General features: G+C 43.6%; 1 protein-coding gene across 7 annotated transcripts in view; it reads right to left on the bottom strand.

The window, feature by feature from the left end:
* LOC134517960 (serine/threonine-protein phosphatase 2A regulatory subunit B'' subunit alpha-like) overlaps window positions 1-17,218 on the bottom strand; it is a 67,445-nt gene extending 50,227 nt beyond the window's left edge. The window contains exons 1-2 of one of the 7 annotated variants that reach the window (XM_063340046.1): window positions 17,039-17,218; window positions 2,074-4,546 (exon numbers count right to left, since the gene is read on the bottom strand). In XM_063340046.1, the coding sequence (XP_063196116.1) occupies window positions 2,074-4,083 (2,010 nt within the window). In that variant the 5' untranslated portion in view covers window positions 4,084-4,546; window positions 17,039-17,218. Of the gene's footprint in view, window positions 1-2,073; window positions 4,547-14,581; window positions 15,308-16,388; window positions 16,471-16,571; window positions 16,596-16,687; window positions 16,858-17,038 lie in introns of those variants that run through there. The other 6 variants (XM_063340050.1, XM_063340043.1, XM_063340049.1 and 3 more) reach the window with 6 other exon arrangements.
* Window positions 17,219-17,953: the final 735 nt, after the last annotated feature.

Here is a 17,953-nt window from a genome sequence, read left to right as displayed (position 1 = left end):
CCTGAAAGAAGCATTATGTGCTCTGTAAAACTGATGGACTTCTTGAGTATTCATGTCCTAGTTTCTAAATATTTTGGTTTTGAAAATTAAGAGGCAAGTAATTCTATTGTTCTCTGTGGAGAATCATAATTGGTTTTATGATAAAGGGAAAAGTCTGTTGCTGATATAAATTAGCACAGATTTCAACGCAGATACGGCAACTAAGCCAGCAAACAATCCAGTCTGAAACAGCTCTCCCTTACCCTTTTCATTGCTTAGGATTTGAGGGATATTAATACTGTCACAACCTTCATAAATGAAAGCTGCACTGTGTTTTCATTGCTATTAGATCTCTGGGGGTTTTGTGTGTGTGCATAACTATTTGATAACAGTTCTATGAGCCCTAAAAAATATAACAAATACTTTACATATTATTCATTCGGGCACACATGCAATACTGAATCAGAATCCACATGGAGCTCCAGTCAGATCCAGAGTCATCTAGGAACACAGAGGTATTCCCCAGATGCTATACCTAGAGAGGACCTTGTGTCCACATCTATACTATGATTAACAGTAAACCTTAGAGTAAGTGTAGAGCCAGCAGGTCAGATGACTTTTGCCCACTCTGCTAAGGGCTAACTCCCTCTGAAGGGTACCAGCTGCATCCATGCTGCGCAGTGCTCAGCCCAGGCTCCTTCCAGCTCCTCTGGGTCCCCAAGACAGCTATTCCCTCTCAATCTTTGGTTCTAGGCATCTACACAAAGCCAAGGATTGTGCTGCTGCACGGAAGAGAAAAGCTCTTGTAGTATGGGTGCTTATTATAGGTCCATAGAAAGCAGGCTGGGAGCAAACTAACACACAGGCTAATTAACTAACACAGGTGGGTGATTAGGGAAACGAGCTGGTAAGAGACTAGACTGATAAGCTATTTGACAGTGTAAATGCATCCAATTTTCAAGTATTATAGAAAAACTGCCACAAAGTCAGCGTCACTTCATCAAACACATTTTTGTTTGAAGTTCACAAGTTAGAAAATTCTGTAAGTTAATATAAAAGGCAAGAATAGCTATTATAAGAGATCGCTTTAAAGCTTTTGGAGCTGCTTAATTCTACACTCTTTGAGGAAAAAAGACTCTTTCCCTTGCTAAAGATATCAGACAAGGTTATACTCACCATTTTCTGTAAGATGCCCAGAGAAACATCAGAAACACTTGGAGAGTCTAGTCTAAAGAGATCTCAGCACTGTCATTTAGGGTCAGACAGGCCGCACCCAGGTCCTTTCAGAATTGCACCAAATACCTGTATTTTCAGGCAAGTGGACTGTTTTGAAGACACGCACATTGTGCTTCAACTAGAAAGAACTGTGAAAGTTCACTTACAACCCGGGCACTTTTTCAGTGCCTATGTGGAAGGCGGATTTTGGAAATTGAAGCCCTCTCTGTGCACTTGGCAGTTTGGCACCAAGTTGTCTTGAAAATTTGGCACTCCTTATCAAATGAAAAGCCTTGGCTTCCCTCTAAAGCAGGCTCCCACCAAGACCCTTCTTCCTGGGAAAACCTACCCCTCATTTGAGAGATACAAGCAATGCAGACTCCACAATGACTCTATGCATTGGGGATAGGGAAAAGAAAACTAAATTTTCCTAGATTTTGACCTTCATGCCATGGATGATCTCTCTCTTCAGGAACTAGTGATAAGGAAAACAACAAAGGCTGTTGGAGTCTGCTCGGAGATGGGAAAGGCAGAGGTAGAACATTCAGTTCTCAGTGAAGTGGTGAGATTCTCCCAGGAATAAAGTAGTTAGCTAAAAATTGTTTCTACCTTCTACTATAAAGGACCCATTTAAATCACCAGCAGGAAAGGAACAAGCTCAAAGGGGAAACCACACATCAGGGCATATTTTGTTTGCTTAGGGGTTTTAGTTTCCTTTTTTTGTTTGTATTTAAATAAATGCTACATTTCTGCCAAGGTGAGCACGTTATTCCACACTGCAGCATCCAAAGCACAATGAATCACTTAGCAGCTGTAGTCCCCCCCCATTTTTCCATGTTTGTTTTACTCACTATCCCATCAAAGGTTTGGTTCTCTTACCTTAATCACTTCTGGGGCCTGCTGAATGGAAGCTGGAACAGAGTCTCTGGAGGCAGTCCCAGCATAGCTTTTTTGCCCTGCAAGGAGGGACTGTGAAGAAGGAGTTGTTAACGTTTCCTGAAGAATCTGCATCACTTCCCTCTCCTTGGACAAGCTTCCTTTGCCTGTCTGGAATTCCACCAGTTCCTGGGCAAAGTCCTCAATGCTTTCCAGAATACGCAGTAAAAGGGCTTTGTCATCCTCTTCCATTTTATGACCATTTGTTTCCATGATTTTCGATAAAGGAGAAGTGGGGTCAACTGGTTTACTTTTGGGTTCAAGAGCCAGAGGTAGTACCTGCCTACCCTGCCAGCCAAACACCTTCGAACGGGCAGGTTCACTCTCCTTTAGGGAGGGTTCCCTCAAAGTACTCTCCATTTTCTGAGAGAAGCACTCCAAGTCCAGCAGCAGTTTGTCTATCTCATCCTTGTCTATCTTACTACACATCTGTTCTCCTTTGGAGACATCAGCTTGGGAACCACACGATACAGAATCTGAAACTGGTTTTAAAGGAATAATTGTCTCAGAAGCGTGGGAGAGCTCAACATCTCCCACTCTAGCATGTTCTGCTTGAGCATCGGCAGATAGATCTGAACAACCAGCTAGCTGGTAGCTGCGCTCTAAACTCTCCCAGCCCCCTTTCTGCTCTGCCTTCTTTATTTTCCCTAATGTTCTTTCCCCATCAGACTCCTCCTCAATGTACAGAGCCTCAGTGGAAGACGTGCAGTCAGAAGGGCTTGTGGCCGGTAACTGAGGTAGAGCACAAGCATCTTTCACAGCTCTCACACTGTTCTCCTGTGGGACGCCGTGAAGGGAGTTTGAGGTAAAGCTCACAGTACTTGTTTGGACAGACTGAGAGGTGCTTGTCACCTCACATGGATCACCTGCTAGTCCAAGAGGAACAGCACTTGAAGACGGCAGCTGAATAATATCTTCATATCTAGGTGGCTGCTCATCGCCAAATACTGGGGGAAAGGGAGTTTGCTGCAAGCCATGGAAACAGTTAACTAGTTCTGCCAAGTCACTAGCTTCCTTGTGTCCTGGTGGTTTGATCTCAAAGGGTAGCTTTTTCAGGTATGAAGAAAATCTTGTCATCAAATTCATATATATCATTTCTGAATTAGCCAGAGGATCATTGCTGTTCCCTCCACTAACACTGTCTGCAGACTTCTTTTTGATGCAGTGTTTTATTATGTCTGTGCATTTTTTCAGATCCTCTGAGCACTTGAGCAAGATGTCTAAGCACACCTTAATATCTCCACCAGAAGAACCATCTAGCTTGTGTTTTTCCAAAATCTGGGTAATGAAGTTTTCTTCAGAGAAGGAATGAGGGGAGAAGGGAACTATGGGATTCATGCTGACTTCTGGAGCATCATTGCTCTCCTGCCATTTCTCCACAGGTGAGGGACTCTGCAAAAAGCCACATGGAGGGCAGTTCTCATCATTGTTGAAGTGCCCATAAATCAAGTCAAAATCAAATGATCGTCTGCTGAATGATTCTGACCGAACTTTCCTTCCCTTTCTGTAGGCCACATGACTGGAAGAGTTCTTGAGCTTTTCAAAGGAGAATTCCTTTATTTTACCACTGGCAAGGTTTATCGCCTCACCGGTAATGTCTTTTAAACTGCTCGAGGCTTGCACTGAAGAGTTCTTTTTGATTCTTGGATTATTTGGGAGGATTTGGTGGTAATCCTCATTTCCAGGCAAGGCAAGTCCATTTTCAGGAACAGGGATTTTATGGTCAAGGTTGGCATCTTGGACACTGAGCTCTGCGCAGACACTGTGGTGGGCAACTATGCACGTAACTCCTCGCTTAAACACTTGGCAAGTCCCTGTGCAGTAATGCACGGTGTGCTGAAAGTGCTGGTCTATCACCACGCTGCTGTAGCAGTTCACAGAACTGACCATAAGCCTGTAGGTTGCTGCCATAGCACGGATCACACTTGGAAGTGAGACTTCAAAATTCACCATGAACTAAACAGGAAAAAGTTCACCTCCCCCACACTTTTCATAGCCACACCAGATTTAAGAAAAACATTCAAATGTCAGCTGAAAACATTCAAACTACATGAGAAACTACTGCCTTCGAAAGCCCTATCGAAGTCTGGAGTGGCATCAGCAGTACAGTTACAACAATTAGTGCAACTTGCATATCGTTTGACTTAAGGCAACTTGATTCTTATACTCCATGCAGAACACTTTGCTGATCACAGATGCAGCATGAGCTGCCCCATTTCTAATGAAGGTTCTCCAGCAGGTGTCATAAAATTCAGCCAGAAAACTCAGGCAGAAGTGACAGGACGATGATTTTTGTTCGATCCTTGTTCTCTATTTTGGGTGGGTCAGTAAAAGATAGACAATCAAGTAGCACGTACAGACAAAAAATCCACAGTATGCTTGTGAGATTCCCCTCTCACACTGGTAAGGTAGGTCCCTGCAATTAAAAAAAGAAAAAGGAAGAGTCATTATAATTTCCATGTAATACGCAGCCTTGTCTACTACCAAACATATGGCACCAGACCATAACAACCAACACACAGGCTTGTACAGAATAAGAGTAGGCTGATATTTTTCCTTCACTCAGATCTACCAAATAAGAACACTGCTGAGGAGCTAGCCTATATTTATACACAGGCTGTCTGTGTGTTGCCATTTTAACAGCTCTATTTTAACTACTCATTAATTTTTTTTCAGACTTGCTTTTTTTTCCTTCCCAGACTGAACAAAACATTACCTTTAATTCTAATGGAGCAAAACATTTTGATCGTCTTGTGAATTTCTGACTTTCATTTTCCAAGACTCTAAAGATAAGGCAAAGAGCAGTAGAGAAAAGCACTTTCAGGATTTCCAAACTCTCTGGATTATAAAAAGCTGCAAACAGCCTGCAGCAAAGTAGATGAATGCCTCTAAGAGTGAACGGCCTTTAGTAAAGGGCACATTGGCTTCCATTAGCCTTTCACCAAGGTCTCTGGGTCCATGGCAAAATATTAAGGAGGAATAACTGTTTTTCATTCTCTTATAATCCATAAATAGCAGCAGATTTCATTAAATAAGTTCGCTGGTGCAGACATCAAGAGCAGAAAGTAATATGTGTGGAAAGGTTAAGACTGTGAAAACTATCAATCGAGTGTTTTACACTTAGAGCTATTTCCAGCTGCATTTCCTATCATCATGGACAGAACTGCACCAGAAAAAACAAAGGCTGCTTAACTTTGTTAGGAAAAGATAAGAAATCCCAGATTTAAGGGTCTTAAATTTTAGACATTGGTTCATCTTTCTTGACTACTTCAATAAACACCCCAATGAATTTCTGAGCACCCTCTATTCCTGTACAAACAGAAATCCATTTCATAAAACACGATTAAATCACAGCTAAGTCACACTGCAGCGTGGCTTTATTTTGTGGTTTTCAAAGGTAAATACCTATCACTATGTGAAAGTCCAGACCTGCAGCTGACGGAGTGCCCTCCATGCACGTCACATCCCACTTATCCTTAGCTCATACGCCTGTACAAATATATCACACAAAAGGGAAGTACCTTAGAGTTTGGTGCTGTTGTAATTTAGGACTGGGGATGGCACAGACATGCTGAACATTCACATTTTACGTATTTTAAAGCCTTAATTAGAAACTGAGAAGCACTGATTTAAGATTATTTGATGGAATTTGTCACGTGCCATGTCTGCTCATTGCAATCAGATAGAATTGCACATCATAACGAAACCTTCCCGACTTGTTCTTTGGATTATACAAAGCATTGAAATGACTGCATTCAAGATGAAGAACTAACTGCTCCAACTACCATGCTGGTATCTGTAACAGGCTGCCACCTGCCTATCAAACACCGCAGGCCAAGCTGCATGTTGTACCAGGGCCAGCTTCACAGTACACTTGTGTGCCTGTCCTGCTCTGCCCCCCTCTACACCCACTGGCACTGCCCCAAAGCCCCACAGGCATGGGAGGGCCTTCCAGAGGGATGATCAGAGGTATGAGGTGTGCCCCAGCCACAGCAGTGAGTCAGGGTGCCAGGGGATAAAGGGCGTAAACAGAACTGTTTTTAAACCCCGGGGTGCTTACACCATCAGGCATAAACCTGGGTAATAAGACTCCACACCCTCCAGTCACTGACTCTGAGGCTTCACCATCAGGTGTGCTAAATGCTCTGCTGAATCAGAGCCACAGTTAAAAAAAGTACTATTGGCTCCCCAATGTCTTAATCTTATAGGACTTAATGGGCTTTGTTCAGACAGGAAAAACCATGCTTCTATGCCTCCGAAAAGGCAAACGATCCACAAACTCCCTGAGAGTGCCTTCTAACACATCCAGGGTAAGAGGTCTACTGCTTTTCCTTTCCTGAGCCTCCACCAACTACAAACAAGCTTTCTGGCATTTCCTGAAATAAAAGTTCTATAGTATTTAGAGAAAGTGGAGGTCTTCAGGACAGCAGATGAAGAATTAACATTGCTTCTCAAAAAACATGGGGCTTTCTCAGAACTCCTTCCTCTGTCTGTATCATACACAGCAAGGGGAGACTGGTCATCTTTTTACCACCAAAAAATAGTCTGGCTTTATGCCTAATGTGGGAAATAATTACATCTTGATTAAGCTATTCCTTAATTAGAGAAATAATGTATTAGACTCACTGTCTCCTTCTCCTATATCACTCCAAGAGTAATTTCCTCCCTACATATGTACCCCTTCCACTGGGACTAAGTCAGTTTCTCTTTAAGCCACCTTCAAACAATGAAGCTTTTTGTGTCAGTAAGATTATTCCACAAGTTCTTCTTCGATGAAAAGGTTTCCTAGATTCCCAACCTAAACTAACTCTTTTTTAGTTCAACTTTGTATTTCCAGCTATGCCCAGTAACAACGCTCTTCCCACCATCTCCGCTTCATACTTCGGGTGCTTGTGCCCTAAACCATTGCTGAACCACGTTACAAACAGCCAGCCCTTTCTGCTTCAGTCTAAGGCTGGCCTTCCAGCCATGTTTGCTGCATTCTCTAGTCTCTTTCCAATTTGCCTGTATTTCTCTGGTACTATCACACACCAACATAATCCAGACACAAACTTGTCAAGGCTAACACAGAACTGCTACCTCCAGCTTTTACTGCTGTGTCAAGGAAGGAACTGATCAAAGAATCGATATAAAAAACCTGGCATCTTCTTTTCAACCAGATTAATTAATGTCTTCTCAATGATTATTCACCACTTGCCTTATTATCACTGCAAAGACACACTAGGGTTATTAAAGTTGTTCTTGACTCCAGTTATGCAAAACAAAACAGAACAAAATATTGAACAGGCAACACAAATGCACATAGATGCGGAATAGAAACTATTTCTCTCATTTCTCCACTGGCTTGACCGAGGCATCACACGCTCAGGTGGCAGCTTTCTTTTACAGTGATCCATCAAACATGATCCAGCACGTAAACCTAGTCAAGACAAAACCTAGGAGAAGAGTATTCCTGTTATCAGATGTGGGAACCTGGTCTCAAACTCAGCTTGAATGGGCTTTTGTTGTGACTTTCAGTTGGTGACTAAAACCTACTATTTATGAACAGCAACAATGGAAAGACTGAACGCGTTAAGAAACATTCATACTTTGTTCTTTTCAGCCTGCCATTTCATTCCAGTTGTGGTTCTAGAATGGCCCCCATTTCAGATATACTGTAGAAAGATTCTGTAATTAGGACTGCTGCCACGAAACCAACCCCAACCCTGAGGATACAGGATTGGCCTCACAATATAAACTATGAATGAATAGGGCTTCTTGTGTGATTGCAGAATAATGCTTTATGTCTTTCCTATCTGCAAGATGACATGAATCACTTTCCAAAGGAAAAAATTATTGCAGATACTAATGATATAAAAGGTTATTCTATAAGACACACAAGAAATTCTATTCATGCAAAGATTATGCTGGAGTTAAATAACTGAACAATGACAATCTGTTAGGATGGGGACTGTCAGCCAGCGCTTGACTTAATTGCAAACTGAAGTCTAGAAAGCTACAGGACAGGCCTCTACAAGTCTCAAATTCGGCAAAAAACTTCTTGAACTCTTATCTCCAGTACCAGCAACAATATTATTAGTGATCAGAAGTTAGAAACCATCATAACACGCAATATGGAGTAAACTATCCCTTCCTGCACCAGCACACAGCATAGGTGTCACTATGCAACCATGCTTGTTTCTAGCGGAAGAGGTGGCAGGATAAGCTCTCCAGTTTGACATTCTTGCAAAAGACAAACAGAAAGACAGACAGAACAACAGTTTTTCCACTTGGACAGTCATCAATATAGTTTCAGAAGTATCAGCCTAGCTATGCAATCAGGTGTCAAATCTTGCCTTCGTAGAGGAGCTTGTGGTGCCAAAAAGCAGCATATAACTGCATCCTCTTATTTAGAGATGCTTGATTTCTGTTTGCAGAACAAAGCAAATCTGGGAGCAAACTACATTGCTTATGGAAAACAAAAGCAGGCAAATAATAAAGCAACGTTTTCTTGCAAAGCACAACTTGCAGCCAATGTTTGGTACTTTGCCAAACAATAGGAAAAAAAAATTAATCTTCTATTCATAAATTCTTTATTTCTAAACCCCACTACAGAACGGTGCTGGACCCTGAGATATATTGATACTTTTCTTACTACCTGGCTCAACTCAGAACACAGTCAACTTTAAAAGTCAAGAGCACACTACAAACGCACACTCCAAGGATGGAGATGGGAATAGCTGAGGTGACTCACTCAGTTAAGAGGGCTGTTCTGCAGCTCGTAAAGGAGCTGACACTGAGCCATGCTGCATGAAATCCAAAGGGCCTCTGATCACAGAGCCAAGTGGTTGCTGCTCCAATGGCCCAGTCATGGCCAGAACTGACAGGGTTCACGTGACCACTAGTAATGTTAAAAAGTGTTCTACATGGTCACTGAAAAAATCCCTGAAAATCTAGTGTTAAAAACATCACCAGGTACTCCATCTGTGGTAGCATCATATCAGCAGTAGCTGTGGTAAGAAATTTTTGTAACAAACCCATTGCCGAATTCAGCAGAAATGTTATAACGAGCCATTTACATAAATTATTTTGAACCCCATCCCAAAGGAACTTATTTACAATTCGCTATCACTTGCACAATTTACCTTCCAAAATAGTTTGAACAGGAGACTAAAAAGAGTAACTTTTCTTTCTATACTGAAGAAGTCTGGAAGAAAAAAAAATCCAACCATCTGAGTTGCTCCTTTGTCCTGTATTTCTTATATATTTACAATTTACAACATTTTGATGTCCTTATTGGCAGCACGTATAGTTAATCCAAAAGGACATTTTTGTACATTGGACTTAGACGGGAACTGCAGCTGTGATAACTTTTCAGTTCTCATGACCAGTGGGAATTTGACACAGACACATACATTTCAGCTATAGTAAAAAGAAACCATTTACAATTGCATCTGTAAAGTTTTAGGATTAGAGGTGCTTATACCACTTACACTAGCAAAGCATCCTGAGTTTTAAGCTATTTCATGCTTTATAGAGATAGCAACAGACCATGATGGCCACAGATCCCGACTTACCTCATAACCCAGCTCAGAGGATCTGACCTAGTCAAACTGAATACTCCTATTTGAACCACAGTATGTTTCTTCATATGATTAAGGGCTTCAATAATTACACGCACTATAGAAAAGGGGCCATTATTTCCAATTTGAGTATGTTCAACATCAAGTTCCAGCAAAGAGGCATTGGGCTTTCTTAAGCTAACTTAAAAAAGCTTTCAGGAAGTTGTATTTCCTCACCTACAAGTACCGACACACTGTAATCAAACCACCTCTTGGCCTTTTCCAGGCTTGCCAGAGAGAGCCTGGAAGAGAAACGTCTTCAAAGTCATTGCTATAGTTCTTTTCTGAATTCCGTCTGTAATTTGTTATTGTTCTTACAAAGACACAAAAGAGTGGAATTCATCTAGTTTAAGATTAGATGGTACTCTCCTAACTACAGGTTAGACTACAGGTACTCTCTGTAGTCAATGCAGAGAGGAAGGCACCTCAAAAAGAAAATTACCCCACCGAGCTTAAAAAACAACCTAATTTTGAGATGGCAAGTTATGTTAGATGAAACCCATCCTTCAGGACTGAACAAGAACACAAGAACAACTGTATCTGTCTCCAAGAGTGGCTATATGCCAATGCTCAAGGAATAGTATTAGAAAAAGATATATGGTATTTCCTAGCAGTACTGTCCTGGCCTCCAACTGTTTTCACCTCATGAGATTTGTGAAGCTGGATGTGGTTTCTGTGTCCTTACTAACCTCCAATGGATTTCCCCTCCCATGGGCTTGGGCATCCCCTGGATTCAACAGAAACTTTTTGCATCCAGAGCATCTTTTGACAAGACTTTCCACCCCCTACCAACCATTTCAATTCTGTCACTCACCAGCTTCAATATGTCAAGATCTTGTACTGAAACAGAGCACAAACGCTAGACCTATACGCACATTGCCCACAGCATTCCTGAATTTGCAGAGTTCCACGTCATCCCTCTGCCTTCTTTTTTCCAGGATTATTAGTCCTCGCTTAACTCAGTTGTTCTTGTATAGAAGCCATTTTGCACCTATTGATCATTTCCACTGCCCCTCTCATAAGCTTTTCTGATTCAGCTACACACTTTAAGATGCAGGAACCCAAACCATGAACAGATGAGAATCACATTCAGAAATGAATTTTTGAACTGCCTTTCAAAATTTAATATTATCACTATATAGTTCTTTCCTTTCAATCCTCACTGTTTTCAGGTAGTACGTTCTCAAGTGTCTGCTCTCATAACCACCTGGATTAATTTATCCCTTCTGTCCCTCTTGCTACTTATCTTTCAAGAGGAAACAATGATATCATTGTCCTTTGTACAGTGTGCAGGGACTTAGTGATAAAACACTCTATGCAAGAGGAAGGTATTCACTCTCAGAGACTAAAATTTTCACACAGTCTCTGAAGAAAGGTTAGAAGATGGGCAACAAGAATGATCCAAAGGTCTGGAACAGCTTGTCAGTGAGAAATCACAGAGCAGGACCAGGCATATCAGACTCAAACAGAGATGACTTGGAAGAATATGATAACCTTCTACAAAATCATGGATGGCATGGAAAGGGTAGATAGGGTCTGACTGCTCATATTCTCCTCCAACACAAGAACTAGGTGCAATCGAACAATGCTACAGGAAGCAGGTTAAAACAAGCAGCAAACCTGTGAAACCTCTCATCAAAGGATGCCACGGACCCAGAAATATTCTGGGGAAATCAAGGGGCCATGTTTTAATACTTACTGTCAAAAGTTACTACCTTTTGCTTGGCCACCACTTGATGCCCTTTAATTCTTGCCATGCTCAGGTGACAATATAAATAGGGAACAATTGCTTCATATTCCCATGGTTGCAGATTGCTATCATAATCTTATCTCTTATCTGTCCTGCTTCCAATCGTGTATTTTCCAGGCTAAACTCCAGCTTATTTGGTTATTCTTTTTACGAAAGCTGCTTCAATCATGCTCTTCTGGGTTTTCCCCTAATCTTACTAAAACTCTTTGGAAAGGGGAGAATGTCTGCCCCTAACTCTGAGGGCAGTATGTTATTCATTACACAAACATACCATGGATTTATACCGTGGCATTCTGTTTTGCTCCCTCTCCTTTTTCTAGAGATCTCTGTCATTTCTATCTGCCGTTTGTTTTATCTGCTGCTGAGAGTTTCACAGAGCTTTATCTGCATTACTTAAAAGATCTCTTTCCTGAATGGCATAGATTCTTAAGAGCTCATCACTGCACAGACACAGGTAGTTGTTTCTCCCTGTGCACGCTATTTCATATCTACTAGTATCGAGTACCACTTGCCAACAACCAAGTACTGTGAGAACCTTCTGCAAATCCAGACACCTTTTGCTTCTGCTACCCTAATTTTGTGATTTCCAGCATATACTGATGCTTCATTACTCAGCCTATCTTCCAGATCATTTATGACTATGTTGAGCAAACACAAGCCTGAACACAGAACCCCCTGGGATTCCACTAGTGATTACTCCTCACTAGAAAAGCTGACAGTTCTTCCTACACTTCAACCAGGTATTAATTACTGAAAAAACTACACTCCTACTCCATGGCAGTTCATTTCCTTTAAGAAGCATTAACAAAGAACTTTGTTAAACTCTCTGAAAATCCAGAAACAGCAGAATACTCGCTTGTTTGTCTCTTGTGCCTTCTTGTCAAATAGCTTCAGACCATCTAACTTTACCAACTGAAGCTGGACTTAAGCACTCTTGCAGTGAACCATGAAGGTCACCGCAATGGGAGTGCTTATCAAGGCAGGCTTCCAAGTAGACATGACCTTGAGAATCACCGTCCATGACAGGATGATAAGTACTGCTTTGCAGTCAGTATGGATTTGGAGAAGTCAATTTCTACATTAGGAAAACTGTTTCAGTAGATTTACCCTAAAAAAAATAAAAATCTCCCAACACAAACTTAAATACAATCTCTCCATGTTTACAGCAGCAATGTAAAGCAAGCCCAACACTCAAAGATTTGGGCTAGTATCAATAACAATAGTCTACACTGTTTTTTAAAAATAAACCTGACACTAGACCCTGAACTATTGTTCTAAAATACTGACTTGCTGGTAGTGAATGCAGTATTATTCGGTATAATTCCTTCAGGTTAAGTCACAGGGTTACCTAATATTCCAGTACTGCTATACCCTTCACAGACACGAGCACGCAGGGTCCTTGAACACAGGTATGCTAGAAACTCTGTTGTGGAGAACCGATGTATGGGCCTTGCAGAACTTGTCGTTATGGGTATCAGCTGGGGAGGAGGATAGTTAATAACATCAAGAAAGATTTCACTCTGTTCAGCTTTTCTGAAATACCTTTCTTCAACTTTCCCTTTGCACACAGACTTGGAACTAAAACTAACCAGACAGGAATTTGTGTCCCATGAGACCAGTTTCCAGTTATACAGATGAGACAGCAAGAGACTAAAAGCTCATACAATTTTTCCACATAACACCAACCTGTTAAGTATAACTAATTTGCCAACTAATTATTGTTCCAGCCCCATGTCCGTATAGAACCAACATCTTAGCTCATTAGCATGCCCCCAATACATTAACATACACCGTGAAGCTCAGCAAGGCATGAGTAAAAAAAATAAAGGAAAATATCTTTTTCATTCATTTCCCATCTATTCAGAGCTCATACATTTCTCATTACTGTCCTATCTGACTTCTTCATGTCTTATCTGTATCATGCTACTCTCTATTCACTTATTTCCTCATGCATTCAAGATTCTTGGTAAAGTTCTCTTTGTCTAAGGTGACGGTCCATTTCTCCAGGGTAGTACCAGCTCCCAGCCCATACATGGCCCCAGCTGGAGTACTACAGCTCTTCCATGGGTCAGCGATGACAACAGCGTTGGGGAGAAACGCTCCAATTCTGTGCTGCGTGCCCATCCTCTCTTCTGAGGCATGATCACAGGAGTAAAGAGCAAGCAGTCATTTCCACTAGTCATACCTTCCACAAGCCCATTCCTGCCAGCCTCTGTCTCACACTCTGAAGAGGAGCAGCTGTTGAAATGTAACGAATTATGCCAAAAGGTGCAGCATGTCCTAGCATTCAAGAAGTCTGGCACTGCTACAGCTTCTACTGCTTATGACTCCGATACGCCACACCAGAGGCACAGATCAGTGTGATCAAAGGAACACGTAATTTAAGGGAGCATAACTTTTCTATCCTCTTTCCTCTACCAAGGAAAATTAAGGGTGTTTTAGCCTGACATCCCAGTAAGACAGAGGATGTAATTTCCCTTGTATCTTTACAAAACAAAAAAAGAACTTCCATTCATTTATCTCTTTTTCCCCTGTGTATTTAAACAGAAGCAGATTAAAAAGACAAGTGATACACACAAGAAACAGAAAACCAGATAAAGGTAAAGATTCCCTTATTCTAATTTGAGTAAAACAGCAGTGTTAACAATCATGAACCTGAATGTTTATTAAAATGAACAGTCATTTTTAACAAGAGCGCCCGTTACATGTGTGACCTCAGGTATTGCTTACTGCATCCTATTCATACAATATTCTGCAATCAGAATTATTAATTTCTCCATCAGTATAGTATTTACATGCTACTTAGATACTAACTTATGTTCCAGTATTACCTTCATTTTTACCCTGCAAGAATTGTAACAAAGTGAATACATCAGTTTTTGGTGCTCAAGGCCTGATTTTCCAAAATAGGCGACGTTACAGTCTTTCATACCCAGCACCCGCTCAGCTGAAACTGCTCTTACAGTTCTACATCAGAAATTCTGCAAATCAGATCCAGGGACGTAAACAGCAGAGGAAATGCAACAGTGAGGTCTGGTGGATAGAAGCTTGTCCCATAACACGCATGAAACCAGGTTTTTTTAAGACAGCAGTTAACTACCTTCATTATGAATGAGAACATTCCCCTCTACTTTGCTGTCCAGTTTCTGCCAGAATCGAAGCACAAGATCCAAGCTCTAATTTAGTCTTCAGGAAAGTTCAGCTCTGTGTAACAGGAGAAAACCTAGTCTTATGGGGAAGAACAGCCTGCAATCATGTAAGTAAAAACAGTGTTGGAAAACATTTATATAAAGGAGGTGAAGCAAGACCGCACAGCAACCCCTGTACTGGACCAAGATATACCAAATTCAGAGTTACTGTTTAAAGCCAGGTTTTCTGTGTAATTCAAGGGGGGAGGGGTGCTCACAGGAAGGGTGGAGAAAGGTCTTTAAAAAAAAAAAAAAGGGAAAACACAAATTCCACTGTGCAGCATCATATTTATACCTCCCGGGCTACTGGCAGTGAGTGTTAGACCACAGGGCTTCACTACCGAGATTTCCGAATTGCCTGAGCCACAATATTCATCACCTGCTCTGCAGGCCGCAGCTGAAGGAGATGAAATAGATGTTTTACCAGTGAATCTCTGCAGTATTTGGCAGTCACACATTAGTCAACTTTAACTTAAGGCACTTTGCCCATAGCTGACTTTAATGCTGCACCTCTGCAAATTATGAGTACAAAATAAGATGACGCATGACAGTGGTTGCAAAGGTCTAGGTAGTGGAAACTGGCTATGTGCCACCAGGGAACTTCAACTTTTTTATGTTATATGAAGTCAAATGTAAATCAGTCTCATCTGATACACAATGTTACCATTTCCAGATACATAAATACTGAAGAAAAAAAAAAAAAAAAGCCAAGCAGCCAAACCAGTCTCTTGCTTCAACTTCTCAGAGTCCAGCAGACATAATACATAATTTTACAAAATTGAGAAGTCTAATAGTACTGACAATCTCCTCAAAGTTCTCACAAAAATAACTTCCTCCTACACAACCTGTGAGAGTATACCTGCCGAGCGATTCACAAGAAACAATCAAGAAAGGAGGTGGCTATTTTAAGTAAATGCTTGGGAAACTTATTTTCTGAAGCAGGCATCTGATCACGTGAGGTAAAGCCATGAGACCACCACCAAGAAAGATACACCTAGCCTTTCAGGCAGCACTTCAATAGCAAACAGCCTGGGGACTACCTGCCTCTTCTCTTGATTTCTTCCCTTTGCACTGCGAGCCTGCCTTTACAGGACAGATGGGGGCACAGAACAGCACGTCTTCCAGGGCTTCCTTCTTTAGTGTGAAGAACAGAGGTAATAAAATTAGTCCTGGGCTTAAAAAATATTTACATTACTTGAGACCAGTACAGTCTGGTGACCTTCAGAGAGAATTACTCCAGTAGGAACACGTCCTTCAGTAAATCATTCCTTTAGTTATTCAATCTCAATTTTACAAGTTTATGCCCAACTTAATCTCAGATTTGTCTGCCCGTGAACCAAGCAGTCTTGTAGCCAAAGCTGTTCGCTTTCTTGCTCATGAAGAAATGCTTTGGAAAAAAAAATGAAAATCCTGCTGTCATGACCATATACCAACAGCTGCACTGAAGAAGACCAAAGGTCCAGCTACCCAGGGTCCTGGGGCAAGTGGCAAGCGTTCAGAAAAAAAAGAAGAGCCTAAGCAGAGGTGACCCTTCACCGGTGTTAACCTCCTGACTTACAACAACTAACAGCCTCGGGCCACCCTGAGCGGCAAACTACAGCGAGCCCGCCGCGCTTAGAAGCCGTTATGCCTCCCAGCACTTCGCCAGAACTCTTCCGAGGCAATTCACAGCCCCGGCCTCCACACCACCACCACCCCGCAGTGCTTTTCACAACTTACCCGCCCGCGGTGCGAGAAGCGTTTCCTCCCTCTCCACCCTCCGTCTTACCTGGGAGCTCCATCCAGCCGCCGCTTCCCTCAGCCCGCCCGCCCGCCCCCGCCGCCCTCCCCGCACCGCCCCATGGCAGGGCGGCGGCCCCCACACCCGCCCCGGCCCGCTCGGCCCGCAGCTCCCTCCCGGACCCTGTCAGCGCCGGCGGGACGGTTCGCGCACCGGGGCTCGCCCGACACCTGCCCCCGCCGCCGGGCCCTGAGGGGATCAACGGCCGCTCGGCCTCACCGCCCCGCCCCACACCTACCCGCCGGGGCAGCGCCCCGTCCCATGCCGGCGCCGTCGCTCCCGCCGCCGGCCGCGCTCTGCCGCCCGCCCGGGAGGCGGAGGGGGGGGTTGTCCGCCCCGCCCCGGAGGCGCGGCGCGGCGGGCGGCCCCGGGCGCGGAGGTGGAGGCCGGGGCTGTGAGGGGACGGCAGCGGAATGGCGCTGAGGAGGAGGAGAGGGGGGAGAACACCACCCCCCGACCCCCTCCCGCGCGCGTGCACGCGCCGCGCCCCTCCCTCTCCTCCCAGCCGTGAGGCGGAGGCGATGGCGGCCGCCCCTCGCCTCGGCGCCCCCCTCGCTTCAGCCCCCCGCCGTCCGTTCGTCCCCCTCACCGCCGCGCCTGCGGGTTCACCGGGCCGTCAGCGTCCCCGGGCGGTGGGTTTTTGTTTTCCCTTCGGCCGCTCCAGAAATACCGGTTGGCTTCATCTCTCTGCCGCAGCGGGTTTTCGGCTCCAGGCCGTTAGTTGCGCCCTCCAGCACAACAGCGCGATGGGTGCCTGCGAGAAAAGGTAAAAATTAAGAGGGAAAAGAGCCGAAGTGCAGCTTTATGGGGAAGGCAACCGCCGCGCCTCAGTGGGCAGGCCCCGAGCAGGCTCTGCCTTGGCCGCGTGTTGTGCTGTACTGCAGGTTGTGTTTTCAGGTTGCAGTTATCAGTCAGGGAGGACGTGCCCAAAGACACTGGAACATTGCTGAGAGTAAGCCTGGTGGTGTTTAGGCCCATCTCATGGGGACCTTTTTCTAAGGACCTCTTCCTTCCACCACCCACCAACCAGTGACCCTGTGCTCCCTCACACCGTACAGGGACTTCTCAGAATCTCACCTGGAACATGTCAGGTTTGGCTCTTGCACCTCCATTATATCTCCCTCACCTTCACAAACACGTATACTGTCTCCCAGCACTTGTACCTCCCTTCTCAGCCACGCTATCCCTCCCCAAAAGTCAGCTACGAGTGCTTTTCATTTTAGTATCTTCTAAAAGTGCTAGAAAGCACTTGACAGGAAAGTCTCCAAGAGCTCCTCTCATCCCATTCTCAGAGATGAGGGAAGCAACCCTGTCACCCCTAGGATGTCTTTTATTTTTTCTTATTTCTGTGGAGAGGAAAACTGAACTACTTCCATGGCTCTAAATTACCATAGTTAGCTCAGGGAAAAAAACCCACACATACAGTCAGTGGGGGGTCAGTGCAGGCAGGCAACCGCCAAAAGGGCAAATACCTCCCACCCAAACAATCCACTGATGGGAGCCA

This window comes from Chroicocephalus ridibundus, chromosome 6 (genome assembly GCF_963924245.1).
Source record: "Chroicocephalus ridibundus chromosome 6, bChrRid1.1, whole genome shotgun sequence".
NCBI lineage: Eukaryota > Metazoa > Chordata > Aves > Charadriiformes > Laridae > Chroicocephalus > Chroicocephalus ridibundus.
The sequence above is the reverse complement of the archived record's forward strand: the minus strand, read 5'-3'. Positions and strand labels throughout refer to the sequence as shown.